Source organism: Bradysia coprophila (assembly GCF_014529535.1).
Source record: "Bradysia coprophila strain Holo2 chromosome IV unlocalized genomic scaffold, BU_Bcop_v1 contig_84, whole genome shotgun sequence".
Lineage (NCBI taxonomy): Eukaryota > Metazoa > Arthropoda > Insecta > Diptera > Sciaridae > Bradysia > Bradysia coprophila.
This window is the reverse complement of record NW_023503376.1, coordinates 1,812,212-1,832,406: the sequence shown is the minus strand read 5'-3', so window position 1 is coordinate 1,832,406 and position 20,195 is coordinate 1,812,212. Positions and strand designations below refer to the sequence as shown.

The 20,195-nt window shown below is 37.8% G+C and overlaps 3 protein-coding genes across 3 annotated transcripts; 1 reads left to right on the top strand and 2 right to left on the bottom strand.

Moving 5' to 3' along the window:
* Positions 1 to 448: 448 nt before the first annotated feature.
* Positions 449 to 1,334, bottom strand: LOC119072766 (NHP2-like protein 1 homolog). Its single transcript, XM_037178060.1, has 2 exons — positions 1,170 to 1,334; positions 449 to 943 (listed from the first exon to the last, which is right to left on the bottom strand). Exons 1-2 carry the CDS (start codon positions 1,170 to 1,172, stop codon positions 563 to 565), a joined length of 384 nt encoding a protein of 127 aa, XP_037033955.1. The 5' UTR covers positions 1,173 to 1,334; the 3' UTR covers positions 449 to 562.
* Positions 1,335 to 2,809: 1,475 nt separating this feature from the next.
* Positions 2,810 to 7,294, top strand: LOC119072761 (E3 ubiquitin-protein ligase CHIP). Its single transcript, XM_037178056.1, has 8 exons — positions 2,810 to 3,048; positions 3,118 to 3,202; positions 3,288 to 3,486; positions 3,563 to 3,704; positions 3,773 to 3,878; positions 5,814 to 5,870; positions 5,939 to 6,075; positions 6,143 to 7,294. Exons 1-8 carry the CDS (start codon positions 3,008 to 3,010, stop codon positions 6,246 to 6,248), a joined length of 873 nt encoding a protein of 290 aa, XP_037033951.1. The 5' UTR covers positions 2,810 to 3,007; the 3' UTR covers positions 6,249 to 7,294.
* Positions 7,295 to 12,016: 4,722 nt separating this feature from the next.
* LOC119072752 lies at positions 12,017 to 13,739 on the bottom strand. The gene is made up of 3 exons (XM_037178038.1): positions 13,213 to 13,739; positions 13,062 to 13,152; positions 12,017 to 12,986 (listed from the first exon to the last, which is right to left on the bottom strand). Exons 1-3 carry the CDS (start codon positions 13,609 to 13,611, stop codon positions 12,034 to 12,036), a joined length of 1,443 nt encoding a protein of 480 aa, XP_037033933.1. The 5' UTR covers positions 13,612 to 13,739; the 3' UTR covers positions 12,017 to 12,033.
* Positions 13,740 to 20,195: the final 6,456 nt, after the last annotated feature.

Genomic DNA, 20,195 nt, shown 5'->3' with positions numbered 1-20,195 from the left:
AGGCAAACACTTTGCCCTTACCGTCTGCTTCGAATTCCATCAATTACACACGGCATCGTAATCCTATAAGCCCCTTTGTACTTCGTACGGGGCTAAAAATGATTACAGCCATTAGATCGGGCGGGCCCACACAGGCTACTTGGAAAAACACAGGTGCGCCTTAAATAATTTTAATGAATTTGCTATATTGTCGCCCTTCAAAAGAGCTTCACTCTAAGCGTCTTCTCCTACATTTAACAGGAGCGCCTTTTGGTAACCAGTGCGGGCCTGAAGTCAAGTACCACTACTTTCATTAAATTTAAAGACCAACCGGCTGCTTTAGCTTCAGACATATTCGAAAAATGTGACTGCGTTCATCAGCCTTGATTCTCGTCATCTCCGAAACATCCAAATATTCCCCAGCTACTGACAATCCACAGAACCGAGCGTCAACAATTAGAAAGCAATGCACTCCGAACTTTTAAGCAGTTTTATTCAAAATGATGAACATTTCCATTGTAAAATACTCTTACAATTTTTTAAAAAATAATAAAAAGGTTTCAGTCAAACCCAATTCTTACATCTACACCAACAACTTCTCGATTTCCTGTTGAATGGTCGTAATTTGACTTTTCAGTTGTGATCCTTCGTTGACAGTAACCGAGCATGCAACGATTGGTCGTGACACTCCACAAGCACGGCCTAGTGCCTGTTTGGATCGCACGAAGACGTACGGAACATTTTTGTCTTCGCATAGCAGAGGTAAATGTAGCAGAATTTCGAGAGGTTCGGCATCCGCAGCCATAACGATAAATTCGGACAAACTGCGGTTGAGGGTTTTGGTTGCTTCATTGGCGCCTTTACGCAGCTGCTTGTAGTTAAGGGCTTGCTGCAGCAGGTTCATTATTTTGGTTGTCAATGTGGGATCGGCGAGTGGATATGCCTTCGGATTTACTTCTTCTGTCTGTAAATGAAGAAAGGTGAGGTTAGGTTGGTGAAACGTTTGACCATAAATTTCGTTTGATCTGGAGCTACTTCAACAAATATTGATTCACGAATGAAACTGAACTGGTACGGAATGATTAACAATTAAATCCGATTTTATCATAGTTTGATTGAACAGGATTAACCATAGGGACATTCCAAGGCTTTTGATACAATTTCATTCTTGACCATTTCTGTGTACTCACCATTTTGATGTATCAAAAATTTTCGGTTTTTAAAAAGTGGAATGAAACCTCTCGGCTGGTGTAGCTTCACTGAGGATATTTTATTAAAAATTGATAATAAACTTCAGCTCCGACGAATCCGGTCTACGATCAACAAACAAATGTGGTGCTCACGCGGTGATGTCGATATTTTGTCGAATTTTGATCGACACATTCCTTTCAAAAATTGTGAGTCCGTTTAGTGATGGATTCGAATTTGAAAAATGGTTGGCGGCAAAGTCAAAACGAGTCTTTCAGCAAAAGTGTAAGTGGAAATAAGTGGAGGATCGACAGTTGACACTTTTAAATCTTTAGTATTTGTACCAACAATAATTAAACAAGACCAGAAAGACATTACAACCGCAGAAAACGCAGCTAGTGATGTTGTTGTTGTTGTTGTTGTCTCTGCTTTTGTGGCGAAGTCCTATGCCGTATGCAAGCCAGGGCGTATCTTGAAATCAACGACAATTAGAAATCTAACTGTGCTTCTCGGTAACATAACCAGCGATCTGTACTTTTCCACTTCAATCACTTTGAGCACATCGACTAAACTGTCAAACTTTTCACTAAAATCGTACTTCGTCCGAATCCGTTCATATTTTTCACATTTCATCATTATGTGTTCTAAATCGTTCCGCACTTGACACCTGTCACATAGTTCACTTTCTACCAATTTGAACCAAAATTTCTTAACTCCGCAAAGTCCATGGAACGTTCTAAGACGCGACGGGATTTTCACTTCCATCCCTTTCAGATTCGTACCATGGAACCAGGGTCTCTTCAACACTTTCTCTTGTACTGCGAAATGTTTCTGTCCCTTACGCGTGGCAGAGTATCTGTAGTCTTCATTCCATATTTCGAATGCTTTTTTTTTGATCGTGCTCAGTACGTCAGAATACGTGATTTTCATCTCTGATATCGTGGAGAGGCAAGCGCCCCTGTTGGCAAAGTCATCTGCTTCCTCATTTCCTTCGATTCCAACGTGACTGGGGATCCATTGTATAACTATCCTTTTACCTTCTCTGATCAAGTGTACTAGGTAATTGTCTCGGTTGAGCCAGTCACATCCATTGAGTGAGTCGGTCAGAATCACTCCTTTCTCTAGATCCATTTCCTTCAGCACCGCTTTCAGTATCGCCACCAATTCGGCATTTGTAATTTGGAATAAGTCCGACAGTCTTTTCCAAGACTTCACTCTCCTCAAATCCGTAATGCCTATCCCCACTCTGTCGTTGTCCAATTTCGAAGCATCCGTGTAAATTTTGTGAAAATCTCTATATTCTTCCTCAATCATGTTGTCGGCTAAGTGTTTCCACTGTTTGTTGTTCAAATCCTTTTTGATCATTCCGGATTCTCCTTTTACCGTTTCCACTACAGTCAAGTTCCCAGGAAAGTCACACACTTTCGATCGACAAGCCTCTTTTATCCATTCCGACACCTCAATTGCACCTTTCTCTAGGTACGTCAGACCATAACCATCCTTGATTTGATTTAACCTTTTTGTCACCGGCAGATACTCCTCGATTATGCTTTCACCACTTCTCTATTCGAATACCGATTTTTTTGATATAACAGAAGAAGGGAGACAGCGTCATCAAATGATTTCATTTTCGAAATGTCAACTCTTCGATGAAATTTCAAGATGGTCTCCAAATTTACCAAAACCAAATCATCGTAGAAATCATCTGCTTTTCAGTCTTCTGATCAGAATCCACTAAATTCGTTTCTTAGCGAATCAGATTCCAGAATGTTCGTGCATTGGTAAAAGTGAATTTATCAAGGAAGTACTTGTAAAATCTAAAAGATATTCAGTGAAAATAATGGGCAGCAAGAACAATATCTATTCTACGGCAAATCTAAGGTAAATATGATTTTGTGACAGTGTCAGGTTATTGTGAAGAAATGATTTTTTCCGTTTGTTTTCGTGCAGTGACAGTGATTTAAAGGATGAAGGCAACAAACTGTTTTCAAGGAGAAAGTACGATGATGCAATTGGCTGTTACACAAAAGCCATTGTGAGTATATCCGAAAATCCACTGCATGAACTTTACACCATCGATTGACGTCGAATTTATTTGCGCTGCATTTTTCATTCTTCAGATAAAGAATCCAGCAAAACCAACCTATTTTACAAATCGAGCACTTTGCCATTTAAAGTTGAAGCGTTGGGATCTGGCCTGTCAAGATTGTCGCAAAGCACTGGACTTGGACCAGACATTAGTGAAAGGACACTTCTTTTTGGGTCAAAGTCTTCTTGAACTGGAATGTTACGATGAAGCGATTAAGCATTTACAAAGAGGTTGGTTGCGCCTGTGATTTTGACAGTTGATTCGTAACACAAAACACAAAAATCATTTTCCATCCCGCGTATCCAGCCTGTGATCTAGCAAAAGAACAAAGACGTAATTTCGGCGATGACATTGCATCTCAACTGCGACTAGCTAGAAAGAAACGCTTTACGGTACAAGAAGAGAAACGAATTTGCAAGGAAATCGAATTGCAGACGTACGTCAATAGGTTGGTGGGATGCATTTACGGTATTCGATTGGTGTCGTAATGAAAACGAGACTTTGTCTGTGTTTTAGATTAATAAACGATGATATGCAGAGCCGGATAGCTAAATTGAAATTAGATGAATCGCTCAATGAGGAAGCCATCGAGGAACAGTCGTCATCGATTGTAACGGAAAGTGTGAGTAGCGATTTCGATATTTTCTTTTATTGTCGTTAATTTGTTATGCACGGCGCTGCATGCAGTTGGAATGCGTTCAAATATGGAAATAAAAATTTAATTTGTTGTAACGCGTTAAACCAAAATCGATAAACCATTTATCGCCTGACTATTTTTGTCGATATGATGCGCTTTTCCGCATTATTGCATAAATGCGGTGATGGGATTTAGAATTCGTAGGGGATTGTTGTTGCATTGTTGACGGTTGCATTGTTCAGGGTTACGTAGGAATTTTTGACGGCATCATGTTGACAATTCGAATGAGAGTCGATGACCAGAGTTTCTTTAAATAGATGTTCCATGCAAGACACGACATTTTGATAGACAAAGCGATGCTGTTTGTTGGAATTATTCTACTCTTCGGTTGTGTGCAAGCGCATGAAAGAATTAAAAATGAAATATTTTTGGCGAGTGAGGTTGATGGACTTTTTTGCGAGTGCAAAAGAAGAATTTGCTCAACTTAAAATAATTTTTTGCTGAGGGCATATAGTGCGGGTTCGACACGTATGCTTACGGTGTCAGTGTTTTACATTCTGCGTTCTATCGTGTCAGACTTGTCGAATTGTCAGCTTGTCCTGTACGACAGACAAACAGAAACTCCATCTTTCGCCATAGGTTAAATTCCATGGCCTTATGAGAGACACGAAGGCCTAGTAACAAATCCGTAAATAAGATTTTTCTGCCAAGGAGATAACTAAAATGGATGAAGTCGAAGTCGTTTGTCATGTTAGATACCTTTTGTGGGATATTATATTGAAACGTTGTGACGATGAAACGTTTTAACGGTGAAACGTTCAAACGTTGTAACTGTAAAACGTTCAAACGTTGTAACGGTAAAACGTTCAAACGTTGTAACGGTAAAACGTTCAAACGTTGTAACGGTAAAACGTTCAAACGTTGTAACGGTAAAACGTTCAAACGTTGTAACGGTAAAACGTTCAAACGTTGTAACGGTAAAACGTTCAAACGTTGTAACGGTGAAACGTTCAAACGTTGTAACTGTAAAACGTTCAAACGTTGTAATGGTAAAACGTTCAAACGTTGTAACGGAAAAACGTTCAAACGTTGTAACGGTAAAACGTTCAAACGTTGTAACGGTAAAACGTTCAAACGTTGTAATGGTAAAACGTTCAAACGTTGTAATGGTAAAACGTTCAAACGTTGTAACGGTAAAACGTTCAAACGTTGTAACGGTAAAACGTTCAAACGTTGTAACGGTAAAACGTTCAAACGGTAAAACGTTGTAGGGGTTTGTATTGATCGAAATCGACATCCGAAACACGCGATGCCACGAACAAAGGTTTGCAAACTTTGCTGTAATTTTATAAAAATTTGTAGCGCGATTTCAGTTCAGTCGAAATTTCGTACTGAAGTTCTGAAATATAGTTAGAGGTACCGATAGGCGTCCTGTTTTCTTTTGCGACACAGTCCCAGTGAAAAATTGGCGATCGGCGTAACCTCCTCATATACAACCCTTGGGTCATTCCATACCGTTGGATTGTTTGAATTTCCGTGTGCATCGAATTCCGTAAAAATTGATATTGCAATTATCAGAACGATTATTGTTTCCGATGGCTGATAAAATTGCTAGCGCGCATTTCAAATTTTATGGTTGATTGTTGACAAATTATTTTATTTTCGCAGAGATGACTATCGGTGAACGACCGATATCGACTGATAACGATGTTTCTACTAACTCTCTTTATAATGAATCAATTTCGTGATTGTTTGACGATGAGTCGATGTCCTTGTGTCAGAAAAACGTTTTCTTTGAACGTCAGTCGATTGCCGACCTATTTGATTATCTATTGTCATCCAGAATCTAAATGGAAATGTCAAGACCTCTATAATGACCTCAGTTCAACTGTGTTAATGGAATCGTTTGTTCATTTACAGGAAAACCACATAACGGAGCTAAATAACATGTTTGCCAAAATCGACGATAATCGACGTGTAAGTATATTCCTCGAATGCAACGCCAAAACCAATTTTACTTTAACGATCGTTCATTTAACTCACAGAAGCGAGACGTTCCAGACTATTTGTGCGGCAAGATCAGCTTCGAGATTTTACAGGATCCGGTAATAACACCATCAGGTATCACCTATGAACGAAAAGACATCGAAGAGCATCTGCAGAGGGTCGGCCACTTCGATCCGTAAGTTAGAAAAATGATTTCGAGATCTGATGAATTTAAATCGCATTTTTTTCCATTCCATTTGCAGTGTAACTAGGGTACAGTTGACCCAAGATCAACTGATTCCAAATTTTTCAATGAAAGAAGTGGTCGACGCATTTTTACAAGAAAATGAATGGGCGCTAGACTATTAGGAATGTAAACGATGCACGGAGTCCGTAGGGAACAGAAATTCGTTTTACAACGCGTTGAATTAATGAAGCATTTAAACTTGGCGTGAATTATACCCAGTACAAAAAGAGAAAGGTAAAAAGAGACAGTTTTCACCCAATTTTTTTCGTTAAATTATTTTTGTTTGGTCATCATCCGGTGTGACCGTGTCACTTTCAAGTAGGTAACACTCTGCTGTGTTTAATATTTGTCGCAACAAATATGAAATTTTGGCGGTTTTTTTTTGGTTCGGTCGAGATCAACGCAATTGTTTCATTTTTTTTTGTTTAAAAATTTCCCTTACTGGCGTGAGTGGTTTGAGTAAACTAATTGCAAAAAAACTGATGAGAAAAATTGCCATTTTCATAAATTTAAAATTCAAAATTACAAAAAAAAAAAATGCTAAAACAGTGAACAAGTGGGCAACTTCTTCCACCATGCTGGCATACACCTTCAAAAGTCGGAGCTTTTAATGAAATGAAACACCTTCGAGGTAAATCTGCATTATTAGACCGAGAGACCGCACGTTTCTACGCACCGTGGAAAAGGAAAGGTGGAAAATGCTTCTTCCACATCTTTTTTGAGCTTTTGTAAGATCCTGACGGAGATGTGTCTAGAGGGACTCTTTTGAAAAAACAACCTACCGAAATGGGACGCATTTTCCAGTTGACTTTTTTACATTTGTCTCGTGAGGACCCTAGAGGCCACTTTCAAAAAAAGTTTCTCGATGCTTGTGTGGCTAGTGGACGGTGATCCGAAACCGAAAACAAGCGCTTTTCAAATAGAAATTTCTCCATGTATACGGAACGTATGTACATGGTCGTGAAAGGTAATAGAAAAGTAATTGCATGTATTTTCGGGTAAAGATGGTTCGAGATATGGGCAGCTGAAGACTGGGAATATTTTAACTATTTCAGCGAAATTCTAACAATTCCTCTGCAGCTAAAACATCGAAAAACTGTTTCCACTGGTCTCTCAGCAATGACACCAAATATATTCCCGTGAAGTATCGTCAAAGTCAAATCGCCAAGAAAAAAGTAAATCGCCAAAAAAAATTGCCAATGTGTGAAGAACCACCAAGAAAAATCGCCAAAGTGTGAAGAAACGGCAATTATTTGATTTTTTTTCTTTTTGTCGTTTCTTCTCACTTTGGCGAATTTTCTTGGCGTTTCTTCACACTTTGGCGATTTTTTTTTGTCGTTTTTTCACACTTTGTCGATTTTTTTGGCGATTTAAAAAATTCTAAAAAAGTGACGAATTGCCAAAATAAGTCGCCAAAGTGTGAAGAACCGCCAAGAAAAATCGCCAAGGTGTGAAGAAACGACAAAACGAAAAAAATCAGCTAATTGGCATTTCTTCACACTTTGTCGATTTTTCTTGGCGATTCTGTTGTACCATTGCCAAGGTATGTATGTGAAGTACAGGCGAACTTGAACCTGCGAATTCTACATTATAGTCAAGTAGTTATGACGATCATTTTATATCATTTTTTAGTGATTTTTGGAATTACAAAAATTCGCAGCATAGAAACTGCCAAATAAAAATTTCGTAGGTTTGAACCCGCGAAAAAAATCGCCCAGTCAAACTGCGAAAACAAATACACAAAATTTGCAGATAAAAATCGCAGGATTGAATCATAAAAAAAACTTGCAGGTTTGAGTTGAGATCCAACTTAACTCAATTCCTAACTTTCTTCTCGCCATAAAAGCGTGTTGTTGGTTCCTAGGGAATTCATCCTTTTACAAAATGTAACGTGCACGAGTTTAGTTCGTCCCTACAGAATTCATTTTGCGAAATGAATACCAATTTTCATTGTACATAAAAAGTGTTTTAACACGCCGAGCGATCCGACCTATTGCCCCGGAGCGAAGCAGAGCGCCGCAATGCGAGCCGGGCGCCGGAACGGTGTCGGTAACTTAGGAGTTATTTTTTTTCTCTCGCACCGTCTAATAATTAGTCCTTTTACAAAATAACACGCTAATAAAATTTCAGACAGAGAAATACTCCGCCTTAAATGGTGGACGTGTATCTCATTTCTATTGGTAGTTTAATATTTTTTATCGGTAGTATTGAATTAAATTATCGGTCGTTTATTACCATCCTTTTTTATCTCCGTTTTTCAATTTTTTATCTACCGTTTATTGAGATCGCTTCCGAATGAACAGGTGCATCGCCCTCGTCTAGACACATCTAGAGTACTTCGCACTCAATGTAATAAATAACTAAATTTCAACTAGTCGGATCTTACTAAAACAAACTGCCGGTGTGTAGCGCGCGATCTCAGGATCTTGGCGCTAGTTTTATGCAACTCAGCTCAGCATCATAATTTTCGGAATCTGCGGACTTTAGATGCCTCTGTTGCAGAAAAGGTTCTACGAATCTCGATGCAAAGTGCTTTATAAGAAGGCTTACTATGTGTATTGTGCACTAGGCCTACGCCTAGAGTCACAATCACTCATCTAAGGCCCGATAAATCACTTTGCTCTCGATGTCTTTCAAGACTTTGAAATCATGATGTGATGATAACAAAAAAAATCCAAAGATACTGCAAACTCTAATATTTTCCTGAAGAATGAATTTAAATTAAAAATTTTTTTTTTCATTTTGTCGTTTTTTCACACTTTAGTGATTTTTTTTCGCGATTTGTCAATTTTTGAGAATTTTTGTAGTCGCCAAAAAAATCGCCAAAGTGTGAAGAAACGCCAAGAAAATTCGCCAAAGTGTGAAGAAACGCCAATTATTTGATTTTTTTCTTTTTGTCGTTTCTTCACACTTTGGCGAATTTTCTTGGCGTTTCTTCACACTTTGGCGATTTTTTTGGCGATTTAAAAAATTCTCAGAAACGACAAAATGTGAAGAAACGCCAACATTTTTTTTTGGCGATTCGACTTTGGCGATACTTCACGGCAATACCAAATATGCACGATGAAGGCACATGTAAAAAAATTCCACTGAAAAATGCGTGCGATACGTTGGAAACGTCGGAAGGCCTTTATTTAGAAGAATCTCTCTTACTGAACTAATGTCGTTCGTTTTGGTAGAAACATGAAATTGATGGAACTATTCAGGTATTGGTATCACAGGGAGAATTAAATTACAAATTTTATTGAAACGTTTCTCGCGGCGGCCAGATCTATTTCCAACTTGTCCATTAAATTCCAACCATTGTGTGCCATTCAACCTACATTTTGACAAAAAATATTCTACTATATGACACGACCGGGATAATATACCCTGTGCTCATCCTCGTTCGCAACATTTTCGAGCTCGAAAGGAATACTCAATCTGTGAACCGATTTAGTCCGAAGAAACTTGTCGGCTCTCGGTATTTTTGCTTAAGAGTCATATCGCCAAGACTTCAGGTGATTGGGGAACAAGCGGTGTCCGATTTTAATGAGTGATAGCACGTTGGATTCGTCTTTCAATTCTAGGAAACACGTATCTTTCACTTTTTCTAAAAAAAATTGGTTTTCTGTGAAAAGTGTTCAAAAGTGATCACATGTCAGAGGGTACCGAAAACAGTTTTTCGACAATAACTCAAGAAAAAATTATTTTAAATTGTTGTAATGTTGTACGAATGTCGGCCTTGGAAAGACCTACAGATAGAGTATACGCACTGCTTGGTGCTAGTTGATCCACTACAGTTATAACTAGAAATATAGTGAATGTTCGGAGAGTACTCCTTCTCTGCAGCTTCGTTGTTCCGCGGAACTGAGTATGGGGTGTTGTGGCTGGCCTCACCCACTGTCGTTCCACATATAAATGAACCCAGTACTTTTGTGCTACAAGCCCACAGATGTCTTGGAAAAAAAGTTGGTGTCAAAATGCAGATTTTTTTCTTCTTTCTGAGGGCTCTACAGCTGGAACAGCATCTGGAACGGTACTATGGCAGTCATTCTTTATCGTCTACTATTCTTTTACCTTATCAATAGAAAAACGCTTCGATACGTCGCGAATATATCAGATCCAATGTTAGTAATATCAAGAGAAAAATCATTAAAGTTTTCTCGGAGGATTTTAGTCAAATAAAGTGTTAGCGTATAGAAAATGACCTCAGGACTTCAGAACAGTAATTAGTTTTTCAATTGGACCAATATTTGCTACGTGACAGAGTTTGGAAAAACGATACGATCAACTGGGAGCAAACGGTTTTCCAATCTTCTGTCACGTAGCAAATATTGGTCCAATTGAGAAACTAATTACTGTTCCGGACTCCTGAGGTCATTTTCTATACGCTAACACTTTATTTGACTAAAATCCTCCGAGAAAACTTTAATGATTTTTCTCTTGATATTACTAACATTGGATCTGATATATTCGCGACGTATCGAAGCGTTTTTCTATTGATAAGGTAAAAGAATAGTAGACGATAAAGAATGACTGCCATAGTACCGTTCCAGATGCTGTTCCAGCTGTAGAGCCCTCAGAAAGAAGAAAAAAATCTGCATTTTGACACCAACTTTTTTTCCAAGACATCTGTGGGCTTGTAGCACAAAAGTACTGGGTTCATTTATATGTGGAACGACAGTGGGTGAGGCCAGCCACAACACCCCATACTCAGTTCCGCGGAACAACGAAGCTGCAGAGAAGGAGTACTCTCCGAACATTCACTATATTTCTAGTTATAACTGTAGTGGATCAACTAGCACCAAGCAGTGCGTATACTCTATCTGTAGGTCTTTCCAAGGCCGACATTCGTACAACATTACAACAATTTAAAATAATTTTTTCTTGAGTTATTGTCGAAAAACTGTTTTCGGTACCCTCTGACATGTGATCACTTTTGAACACTTTTCACAGAAAACCAATTTTTTTTAAGAAAAAGTGAAAGATACGTGTTTCCTAGAATTGAAAGACGAATCCAACGTGCTATCACTCATTAAAATCGGACACCGCTTGTTCCCCAATCACCTGAAGTCTTGGCGATATGACTCTTAAACATATCCCTAAGCTTAAATTGAACAGACACTATGTGAGTATTAGGGTGAATCAGGTGGATTGATTTAAAAAATTTCAGTGTTCCATGACCGTCAAAATAATTTTTGAAAATTGGATGGAAAATGTCAAGAAATTTGCATTTTATTGTTAGTGAATCCTACTCAAAAATTGCTCGGCTGGTACCCTTATAACATACAATTAAAAAATGTTCTTCTAGAAAATGATCTGGGGGCTCTGACGGTCATGGAACACGATGTGATTTTTGGATAAAAATAAGAATTTTTAAATCGATCCACCCTAGGAGTATCACATGATATTTTCTGAATTGCGGTCCTGGTGGACATACGATCACAGATTTCGATTTTAAAAGGTGTATGTCAGTATGCATTGAGCCTAGCCTATGTCAACGATTATATTATGTTCAGGAAGTCCAGTCCAGTCCGTCATTATTTATGTGTTCATTATTAAATTGGAAATATTTCGTAAACAGTAGGTACTACTCGCGTGAACATTTGTTAATTGTTTTGATTGTAAAGTAAAAACTTATTTAAAGAAAGGAAAAAATAAAAAAAAAAATATTTTTTTCAACAAAACACATTGCCTCAACTTGCTGTTGGAACTTTCTATCAACAGAACACAATGACTAGCGAATTGTAAGGAAACGACCGATGCCTGGATAAATGCGTCTGAAAGAAAATAAGAAAATTGCAAAGAAAGGCTTCGTTACCATGGGACAAGAGTTCGATATTCGGTTTTATGCTCTCTCACGTTTCTGAACCGATCCATATGAGGTAAGTAAAAGCGTCGCTCTCATTCACACAAGACATCCATTTATTGACCAGAATCTAAAGCTATTTTGTAAGTCACATGCGAGTCAACATCGTTGGCTGTGTAATCGAAACACGGTTCCATAAACTGTTGCTGATACGCTAACGACAGATCCGATCCGTTCGATTGTTGATGAAGTTTTTCAGCCAGCCCTTGTCCACTGCCATCGCTCAGAAATGTTTGATTCTCATCGTACAGGCCGTACGATTTTCTGTAACCATTATCCACAACCATCTCGTCATATTTTCCTCGGTTCGGTTTAAAATTTACAACCGGCTGATGGTCATACTGTATATGGAAACTGTTTTCGAATCGCTGCATTTGTGCACTATGACCGATACCGTCACATCCACTCAGCAAAGACATGTCGGACGAACCACCACCAGCAATGACTCTGTTGTTTTCCACCTCGTTTCCCACCACGTTGTTATTGTTGTTGTTATGGTAGTTCGCATAGCCACAAATGGAGCTATCGTTATTTTGACTGGAACTCGTGCTGTCTTCATTCAAATTATAGAACGAATCGGAGGCATCGTTAAAGCAATGAGCCGATGCATTCATTTTAGTTTCGATCGCACCACTTCCCAGATCTAACAGTGTCTGCGGGGACGTTGTACTGAATCCATTGTTCGGATATCGAATTGGTTGATCAAGTTGGAATATTTCGTCCGGCTGAAATACCTCTCCCGATAACGGGGACAGTTTGTATGCGTTAGCATTCGGCTCGAAATTGATGAACTCCGGTTCGTTTTGATTATTAAGCAGCGCATCTTCCGATGAGTAACTGAACGTTGTTGTGCATTGGTTATATCGATTGGGGATCCAGTAATTCTCACTGGCGCTTGGTACATATTGTGTTTGGTTAATATTTTCGGAGTAATAATTCGTTGGCTGTTGAGTTCCATTTTTCGGTATTGGACACGAACAGATCGGTTTGAAACAGTTGCACGAAGCCTCTGAAATAGAATGGAAATTGTCAGAAGTTGATACAGCCGGATAAGTGCGACTCTTTCACAGGAATTCTTTCTCACCATTGCTTTTATCTGGTATCAATGGCGGTGGTAGCACATCCAAATTACTGGTTGTTTGAATCTGTTTCTTGTACTGCCGCAGCGAAGATAACTGAGAGATAGAAATTATTATAATTTAACTTCCCTGGCACACAGTTAAGCAAGTAATCACCTTGTTACTCAAAGCTGCGTCTCTAGCCAACAGTACAGCAAGACCCCGCACTCGTCGTCCACCAATGACCCGTCTGGACTCAACATTATTCTTTGGCTCTGGTCGTAAGTGATCATGAACGCCCTTCGATTGGAAGAAGATCGCATGGTCAGTGTGTCGCCAAAAGTGTGTGACTGGGTATCCACAATGGCCACGACACGATCGAATCTCCAATCGTCCACCCTTACAATTTCGGTTCGGACACATCTTCCCTTGCTGTTTTCTTCGTGCCTTATCACAAATAGCTGGTCGTAAATGGATCGTATCGCCGTTCGGCAGCACACAATTGAACGAACATACCAAGACACCCAGACAGCTCTTCTTTAAAATATTTACATTGTGATTGTTCGTATTGCGCATTGCCCATCCCGATGTATGTTTTTTGGCTTCTTCATGATCCGGTGGATAGACGAGTCTCACGTGGCCGTCCGCCCATTCATTGAAATTGTTGTAATCGCTGGGCGATATCACAGGCACGGTTATGTCGTTTATATCCCAGTCTTTGTTGATCATAGTCGTTTGCTGGTTGGTGTAGGTCATTTGAATTTGGTTTTGATTGATTGCAACAAATTGTCTGGAACAGGAAAGTTTTCGGTTATATTCCAGTACATTGGGTGTAAAAGCTTAGGTATAACATTGTTTGCAGTACTCAGGTGCGACAGAGGCAGTTACATTATCACAACTCATCAGTCGCTCGTAAAATTGATAAGAATAGACCTAGGGCATGTGTGCATTTCAGTCCCCAGGACACAATTGGACAATTGATGATTCTAACGAGGATAGGCCTAATGCATAGTTTACATCACAAAATTGTCGGAGGGGTTATAAAGCCTCTGCGATGTGGGTTGTATACGCAAGATCTTTTCTCTTCAGGGACAACCTACCGCTCGAAAATTTGAGTGACAGAACAAAGATTTTTCATCTTAAGAGTCATATCGCCAAGACTTCAGGTGATTGGGGAACAAGCGGTCTCCGATTTTAATGAGTGATACCTCGTTGGATTCGTCTTTCAATTCTAGGAAACACGTATCTTTCACTTTTTCTAAAAAAAAATTGTTTTCTGTGAAAAGTGTTCAAAAGTGATCACATGTCAGAGGGTACCGAAAACAGTTTTTCGGCAATAACTCAAGAAAAAATTATTTTAAATTGTTGTAATGTTGTACGAATGTCGGCCTCGGAAAGACCTACAGGTAGAGTATACACACTCCTTGGTGCATGTAGATCCACGAGAGTTATGACTAAAAATATAGTGAATGTTCGGAGAGTACTCCTTCTCTGCAGCTTCGTTGTTCCGCGGATCTGAGTATGGGGTGTTGTAGTTGGCCTCACCCACTATCGTTGCACATATAAATGAACCCAGTACTTTAGGGCTGCAAGCCTACAGAAGTGTTGGAAAAAAAGGTAATGCCAAAATGCAGATTTTTTCCTTCTTTCTGAGTGCTCTACAGCTGGAACAGCATCTGGAACGATACTACGGCAGTCATTTTTTATCGTCTACTATTCTTTTATCTTAGCAATAGATAAACGCTTCGATCTGTCGCGCATATATCAGATCCACTATTAGCAATATCAAAAGAGAAATTATTAAATTTTTCTCGGAGGATTTTAGTCAAATAAAGTGTTAGCGTATAGCAAATGACCTCAGGACTCCGGAACAGTAATTAGTTTTTCAATTGGACCAATATTTGCTACGTGACAGAGTTTGGAAAAACGATATGATCAAGTGGGAGCAAACGGTTTTCCAATCTTAAGAAAACAATTTTTTTTTAGAAAAAGTGAAAGATACGTGTTCCTATAATTGAAAGACGAATCCAACGAGCTATCACTCATTAAAATCGGAGACCGCTTGTTCCCCAATCACCTGAAGTCTTGGCGATATGACTCTTAAGCAGATTTGGCATAATGTACCCGCACTGACTATGTAGAAAGTTAGGATACCGAAACGGTTAAAATTCTTAGTTCGAATGACTATGACGAATGTTGAATAAATCACTCAAAATTTGAGACCACGATAACAGTGTCTTGAATGTGCATTGCAATGCAGTTCTGTGTTATAAACGTGAGAAAATATTTTAATCCTACAAAACGAAATAAGACGTTTCCTACACTCATCCACATCGTACAATTTTCCTTAAAAAAAATGTTTTCGATCAAACGAAGGCGCGTTAAGTGGTATATAACACTACACAAATGTATCGTACACAATCTTTCACGTAATTATTTGAATGACAAAACGACCACAGTGTATTCGAACCATGTAATTTGCATCTTTATCGAGATCTAAACATCCCATTTGTAAAGAAATTGAATCGAAATTTTATTCTAATTTCATTCATGTTGTGTGACACCTTCTAAAAGTTATAGCATTCGGTATTGGTTTTGACATCGAACAACCTGTCTTCTATTTTTTCTATTCTTTTCTTCTAAACGAAATATTTCTGGTGATTGTATCAATTGGGTTTTTTGTTTGGTGATATAAATAGTATAAACAAATCGTAAGATGATTTCATTTCAGTTCCGTAGTTCTTTGAACATTTTTACGTTCTATTATATACTGACTTTGATGCATTCATGTCGCAGTATATTGATTACATTACTGATATTAGCGACGGCTAAAATTCCCCTAATAATTTACCATTATGAGAGAAGGTGATTTCAAAATTGTTGATAAATACTATGATTCTACAGCGCAAACTATCATCCTTTGCAAATAGTTACTGGGAAACGTTTCCAACGAGATGATCCGCTATTAGGGAAATATTTTTTTAGAGACTGATGCATCGTGTTAAAAGGAAAACGGGATTAATTATGGAAACTATAACAAATGATGGAATGATGTGTTAAATGTGTACGCAAGCTACGACATTAAATAAATGACAAACACAAAAGAAAATGAATGTTATCGGAAACTGTCAAGAGAGCTTAAACATATGACCCATTTAAATACATATTCTATTGACGTAGAAATTTTCAGCGAATTGAAACAAAATCAAAAGCAAAATTCAAGTTTTGGTAAAGTTGAGCAGGGTTAACGTAAATTTTCATAGGAAATTTGGACATGGGATTCTGGAGAAGTGATGAGTTTTTTGGAACTGACTTCTGCAGAGCTTCAACTATCCTTAAAAACAAAATACAGTCGAAAAAAAAACTGATGAAAGTTCATCTAATCCTTGAGTTCTAGCGTTGGGAGAGAGATAGACACTGAGGAGTGATGAGATTTTAGGAATTGACCTCTGGAGAGCTTAAACTATCCTTATAAACAAAATACAGTCGAAAAAAACTGATGGAAGTTCACTTTATCCTTGAGTTCTAGCGATGGGAGCAAGATGGGCACTGATGAGTGATGAGGTTTTAGGAACTGACCTCTGCAGAGCTTCAACTATTCTTAAAAACAAAATACAGTCGAAAAAAACTTATGGAAGTTCACTTTATCCTTGAGTTCTAGCGTTGGTAGCACTTAGAGGACATTCAAGAATTGTCTTATTGTGGGGAATCATTCAAAGACACTTTGCTCTAGTAATTCATTCGGGTAAAATGATAAAAAAAACATTCGAAAAGTTCAGGTAATTCCTCATTTTATTTAGAGAAAAATATCTGTGGGAAGGGGTGTGCTTCATAGCGGTATATCTCATGTTCTTCTGATACGTACAAGCTCGGCCGGCTAGAAAGTACTAGTCACCAGCTTTCCAACGCATCCACTAACGTCAAATTTTATTTAGAACTGGCCAGGGACATTGAGTTCAAAGTTATCGGTTGTTCCGGTACACGGGTACACCTTTCAGGGAACCCAGGATAACTCACTGAACTTTTAATTTTCCAAAAAAAAGTTGTTCTAACGATTTTAGGTATTAAGCTAGCCTTTCAGATTCCGGTCCAACTATAAAAAAAAATTCAGTTTTGACCGAGATATTTCACTTTTAAGTTTTACACTAAAACCGGTTTTTACCGGTATTTACCGGTTCAAAACACCAAAAAAAACATAGCTAACGCCGACCCGTACGAAACACCTATTCGTATCAAAAGCCTTTAATGTGAAACTCTTCATTTCTCTTACTTCATTTTCTTCTCTGCTGAAAAACTATTCTCCCTTTAAAATCACTTACATTATCCACTCTTTGCCTTGTTATCATATACAATTAAATTGCCGGAGGCAATATAGACAGCCCCGTACGAAGTCAAATTTCATAAATTCCTATTTAAACAGCTATATACCGCTATATTTAACTATATTTCACTATAAATAAACATTTCACAGATGAATATGCTGTAATATAGCTCTATATGCCTGTATATAGCTCAATATAGCTGTATATAGGTATATATAGATGTCCATATATGGAATCCCTGAAACCCCTCACACTTAACACATTATTTCCATGTTAACAGAAACTCTCTAAGCATCATTTTTCCCAAGATATTTCTATTTTACTAAAATCCAATATGGCCGCCGGCAGCCATTTTGTTAGGAGACCGGAAATAGTACCGACGCTATACATTCGTTAATACCTTTCAAACAAAAAAAAATTCATGAAATTCGGTCAAAATATACTCGACAAAATTGACAAAATACTCCACGTTCACTGTACGGCCGAGTAGCCAGATAAGAGGTCACTCCAAGAGACCTAGCTCACGCTCCGGAGAACATAATTTCAAAAACTTTTTTTTCCCTGATTGGTACGGTCAATACCTATCTAATAAAGCTAAAACAGACGAAATATGTTGAAATGTGGCCGACCTACAAGCAAAAACTGCTTGCCGCCCTGTGCCTGTTCCACACCAAGGGGTCTAACTCACGAGTCGGTCATCCGATTTCCATAAACTTTTTTTTTGTCGATCGGTATTGTAAATATCTTTCATTTGACGTATCATTTACAAGTTTAACGTTTAAATGTCCGGAGATATCTTCGAAAAACCGTAAAGCACTTATTGGGCCACAGCTCGGGAGGGGTCGATCCAAAATCACTCATCTTCGAACTTAGCCTGTCTTTTGACATTACCAAACGGGAAAAAAAAGAATTTTCAAAATCGGATGCGTTTTAATCAAGTTATCGTGCAGACAGACAGACGGACAGACGGACATTTTTTTTTTCGCGGATTTGGCATCTCTAGACAACCACAATAGGTTTCCCCTTACTCAGGGAGTCCAATTCGACGTGTTAAAAACGTATGCGTAAACCTATAAGACCCCAGTACTTCGTACGGGTCTAAAAATTGTTTGGAAAGTCTGGCTCCCAAATCATACCCAATCGTAAAAAATAAAAAAAGTTCTGAATCGAGCAGAACGCTTTTTTTCGAAATAAGAAACAGACTATAAAGAGATATAATCAAAAATTGCAATAAGGAATAATTTCTAGCAGAAATGTGCTAGCTTTCAATAAAAAATAGATTGTGCCAGTGGTCAAATTCTCGAAATTTATTTCAGTATTTTCGAATTTAAAACCAAAGTATAAACGGATCTCATTCATATAATTGCCCTGATTAATATCCAATGAATGAATATCCATAAACAATATCGTGGATGCTGCAACAAAATAGAAAATTGAATGAAATTTGTTGATCGGTCCGATTCATAGATGCATTTCGAAACATTTCTTCCAAACATTCTGTCTCACTGACTCGGAATAATTTTATTCACAAACAAAACTAACGACCGACGAGGTGAGATATTAATGCTTATCGAAACCGTTGTTTAGAATCTTTATTTGTTTCGAAATGGTCAATGTTACCTGTTACACAGTCCATAGACCTCACACATAAAAATAGAATCCAAATATTTTTATCGACATCCATTTAGATAATATAGATGATTTTTATACAAAAAACAGACAGAATGTGCGAGGCGTTCCGTAAATTATTTCCTCGACATAAATATTTGTTTCTGATGTTGTTCGTGGATATAGTATTAATATGGTACCGAATGAAACGGAATTACATAGCACGCACACAAGATATATGGTTCGTTTGGACTTTTTTCGTTTTGTTTATAATTCGATTTTATCATGAATTCAGAAGACAAATGAATCGTTTATTTTATCTGAAATTTAACACTCGTTTATTGCTATTGATGGTTAAATTAACAATAAAGTTGTTGATGAATTGACGAATATGAGTTCGGTTCAAAAAGATTGTTCAGCTCGAGCCAGATTATTTATTATTATTTTTTAAATTTAATTTATGTTTTACGCTAAACTATTATCGATCGCTGGTTGTGTTATCTCTTTTTCATTCAGTTTTATTCAAATTTTCTTTTTGCGAATAAAAGTTTGGTTTTTTTTTTCGCGACCGTAACTAAGTATCGAATTCCATTTGTATTTTTGGGCTAGGTCTTAATGATGATTGAATAACAGTGCGCAAAACGTAAATTAACAAATCGCAAAATACTATAAAATGTGGAAATTATTACGTTTCCGAAAGCATTAGTATTTCATTATCCCAACAAAAATCTCTCCGAGAAAAGTGTGACGCAGTCTTTGAAGTACAATTTCTAAAATGAATGATATCGCTAGAGTTGACGCTTTCAGCTTCGTTACGCAAAAATTAAATTTTACACCCAATTTTAGTTCAAACAAGCTGGCTTAGTTTTTCTCATCATCTGCCAAAAAATTTGACTGGAAACAACCAAAATTTTACCAAAAAAATCTGCGTCGCATGTGGCAGATAAATTTTCTTGCTGGTCTGTTACTGAACATTTGCCACTTTGCGACGCAGATTTTTTTGGTAAAATTTTGGTTGTTTCCAGTCAAATTTTTTTTGGTAAAAATTATTTGGCAGATGATGAGAAAAACTAAGCCAGCTTGTTTGAACTAATTGGGTGTAAAATTTAATTTTTGCGTAACGAAGCTGAAAGCGTCAACTCTAGCGATATCATTCATTTTAGAAATTGTACTTCAAAGACTGCGTCACACTTTTCTCGAAGAGATTTTTGTTGGGATATCAGTCGTTTT

Bases quoted from the DNA above. Each gene is read 5' to 3' on its own strand.
- LOC119072761 (XM_037178056.1), top strand. From the start codon at position 3,008: ATGGGCAGCAAGAACAATATCTATTCTACGGCAAATCTAAG. The intron at 3,487-3,562 runs GTTGGTTGCGCC...CCGCGTATCCAG, and splicing joins GATTAAGCATTTACAAAGAG to CCTGTGATCTAGCAAAAGAA. The intron at 3,879-5,813 runs GTGAGTAGCGAT...GTTCATTTACAG, and splicing joins CATCGATTGTAACGGAAAGT to GAAAACCACATAACGGAGCT.
- LOC119072752 (XM_037178038.1), bottom strand. From the start codon at position 13,611: ATGCGCAATACGAACAATCACAATGTAAATATTTTAAAGAAGAGCTGT. The intron at 13,153-13,212 runs GTGATTACTTGC...TCTATCTCTCAG, and splicing joins ACGCAGCTTTGAGTAACAAG to TTATCTTCGCTGCGGCAGTA. The intron at 12,987-13,061 runs GTGAGAAAGAAT...ATTCTATTTCAG, and splicing joins GATACCAGATAAAAGCAATG to AGGCTTCGTGCAACTGTTTC.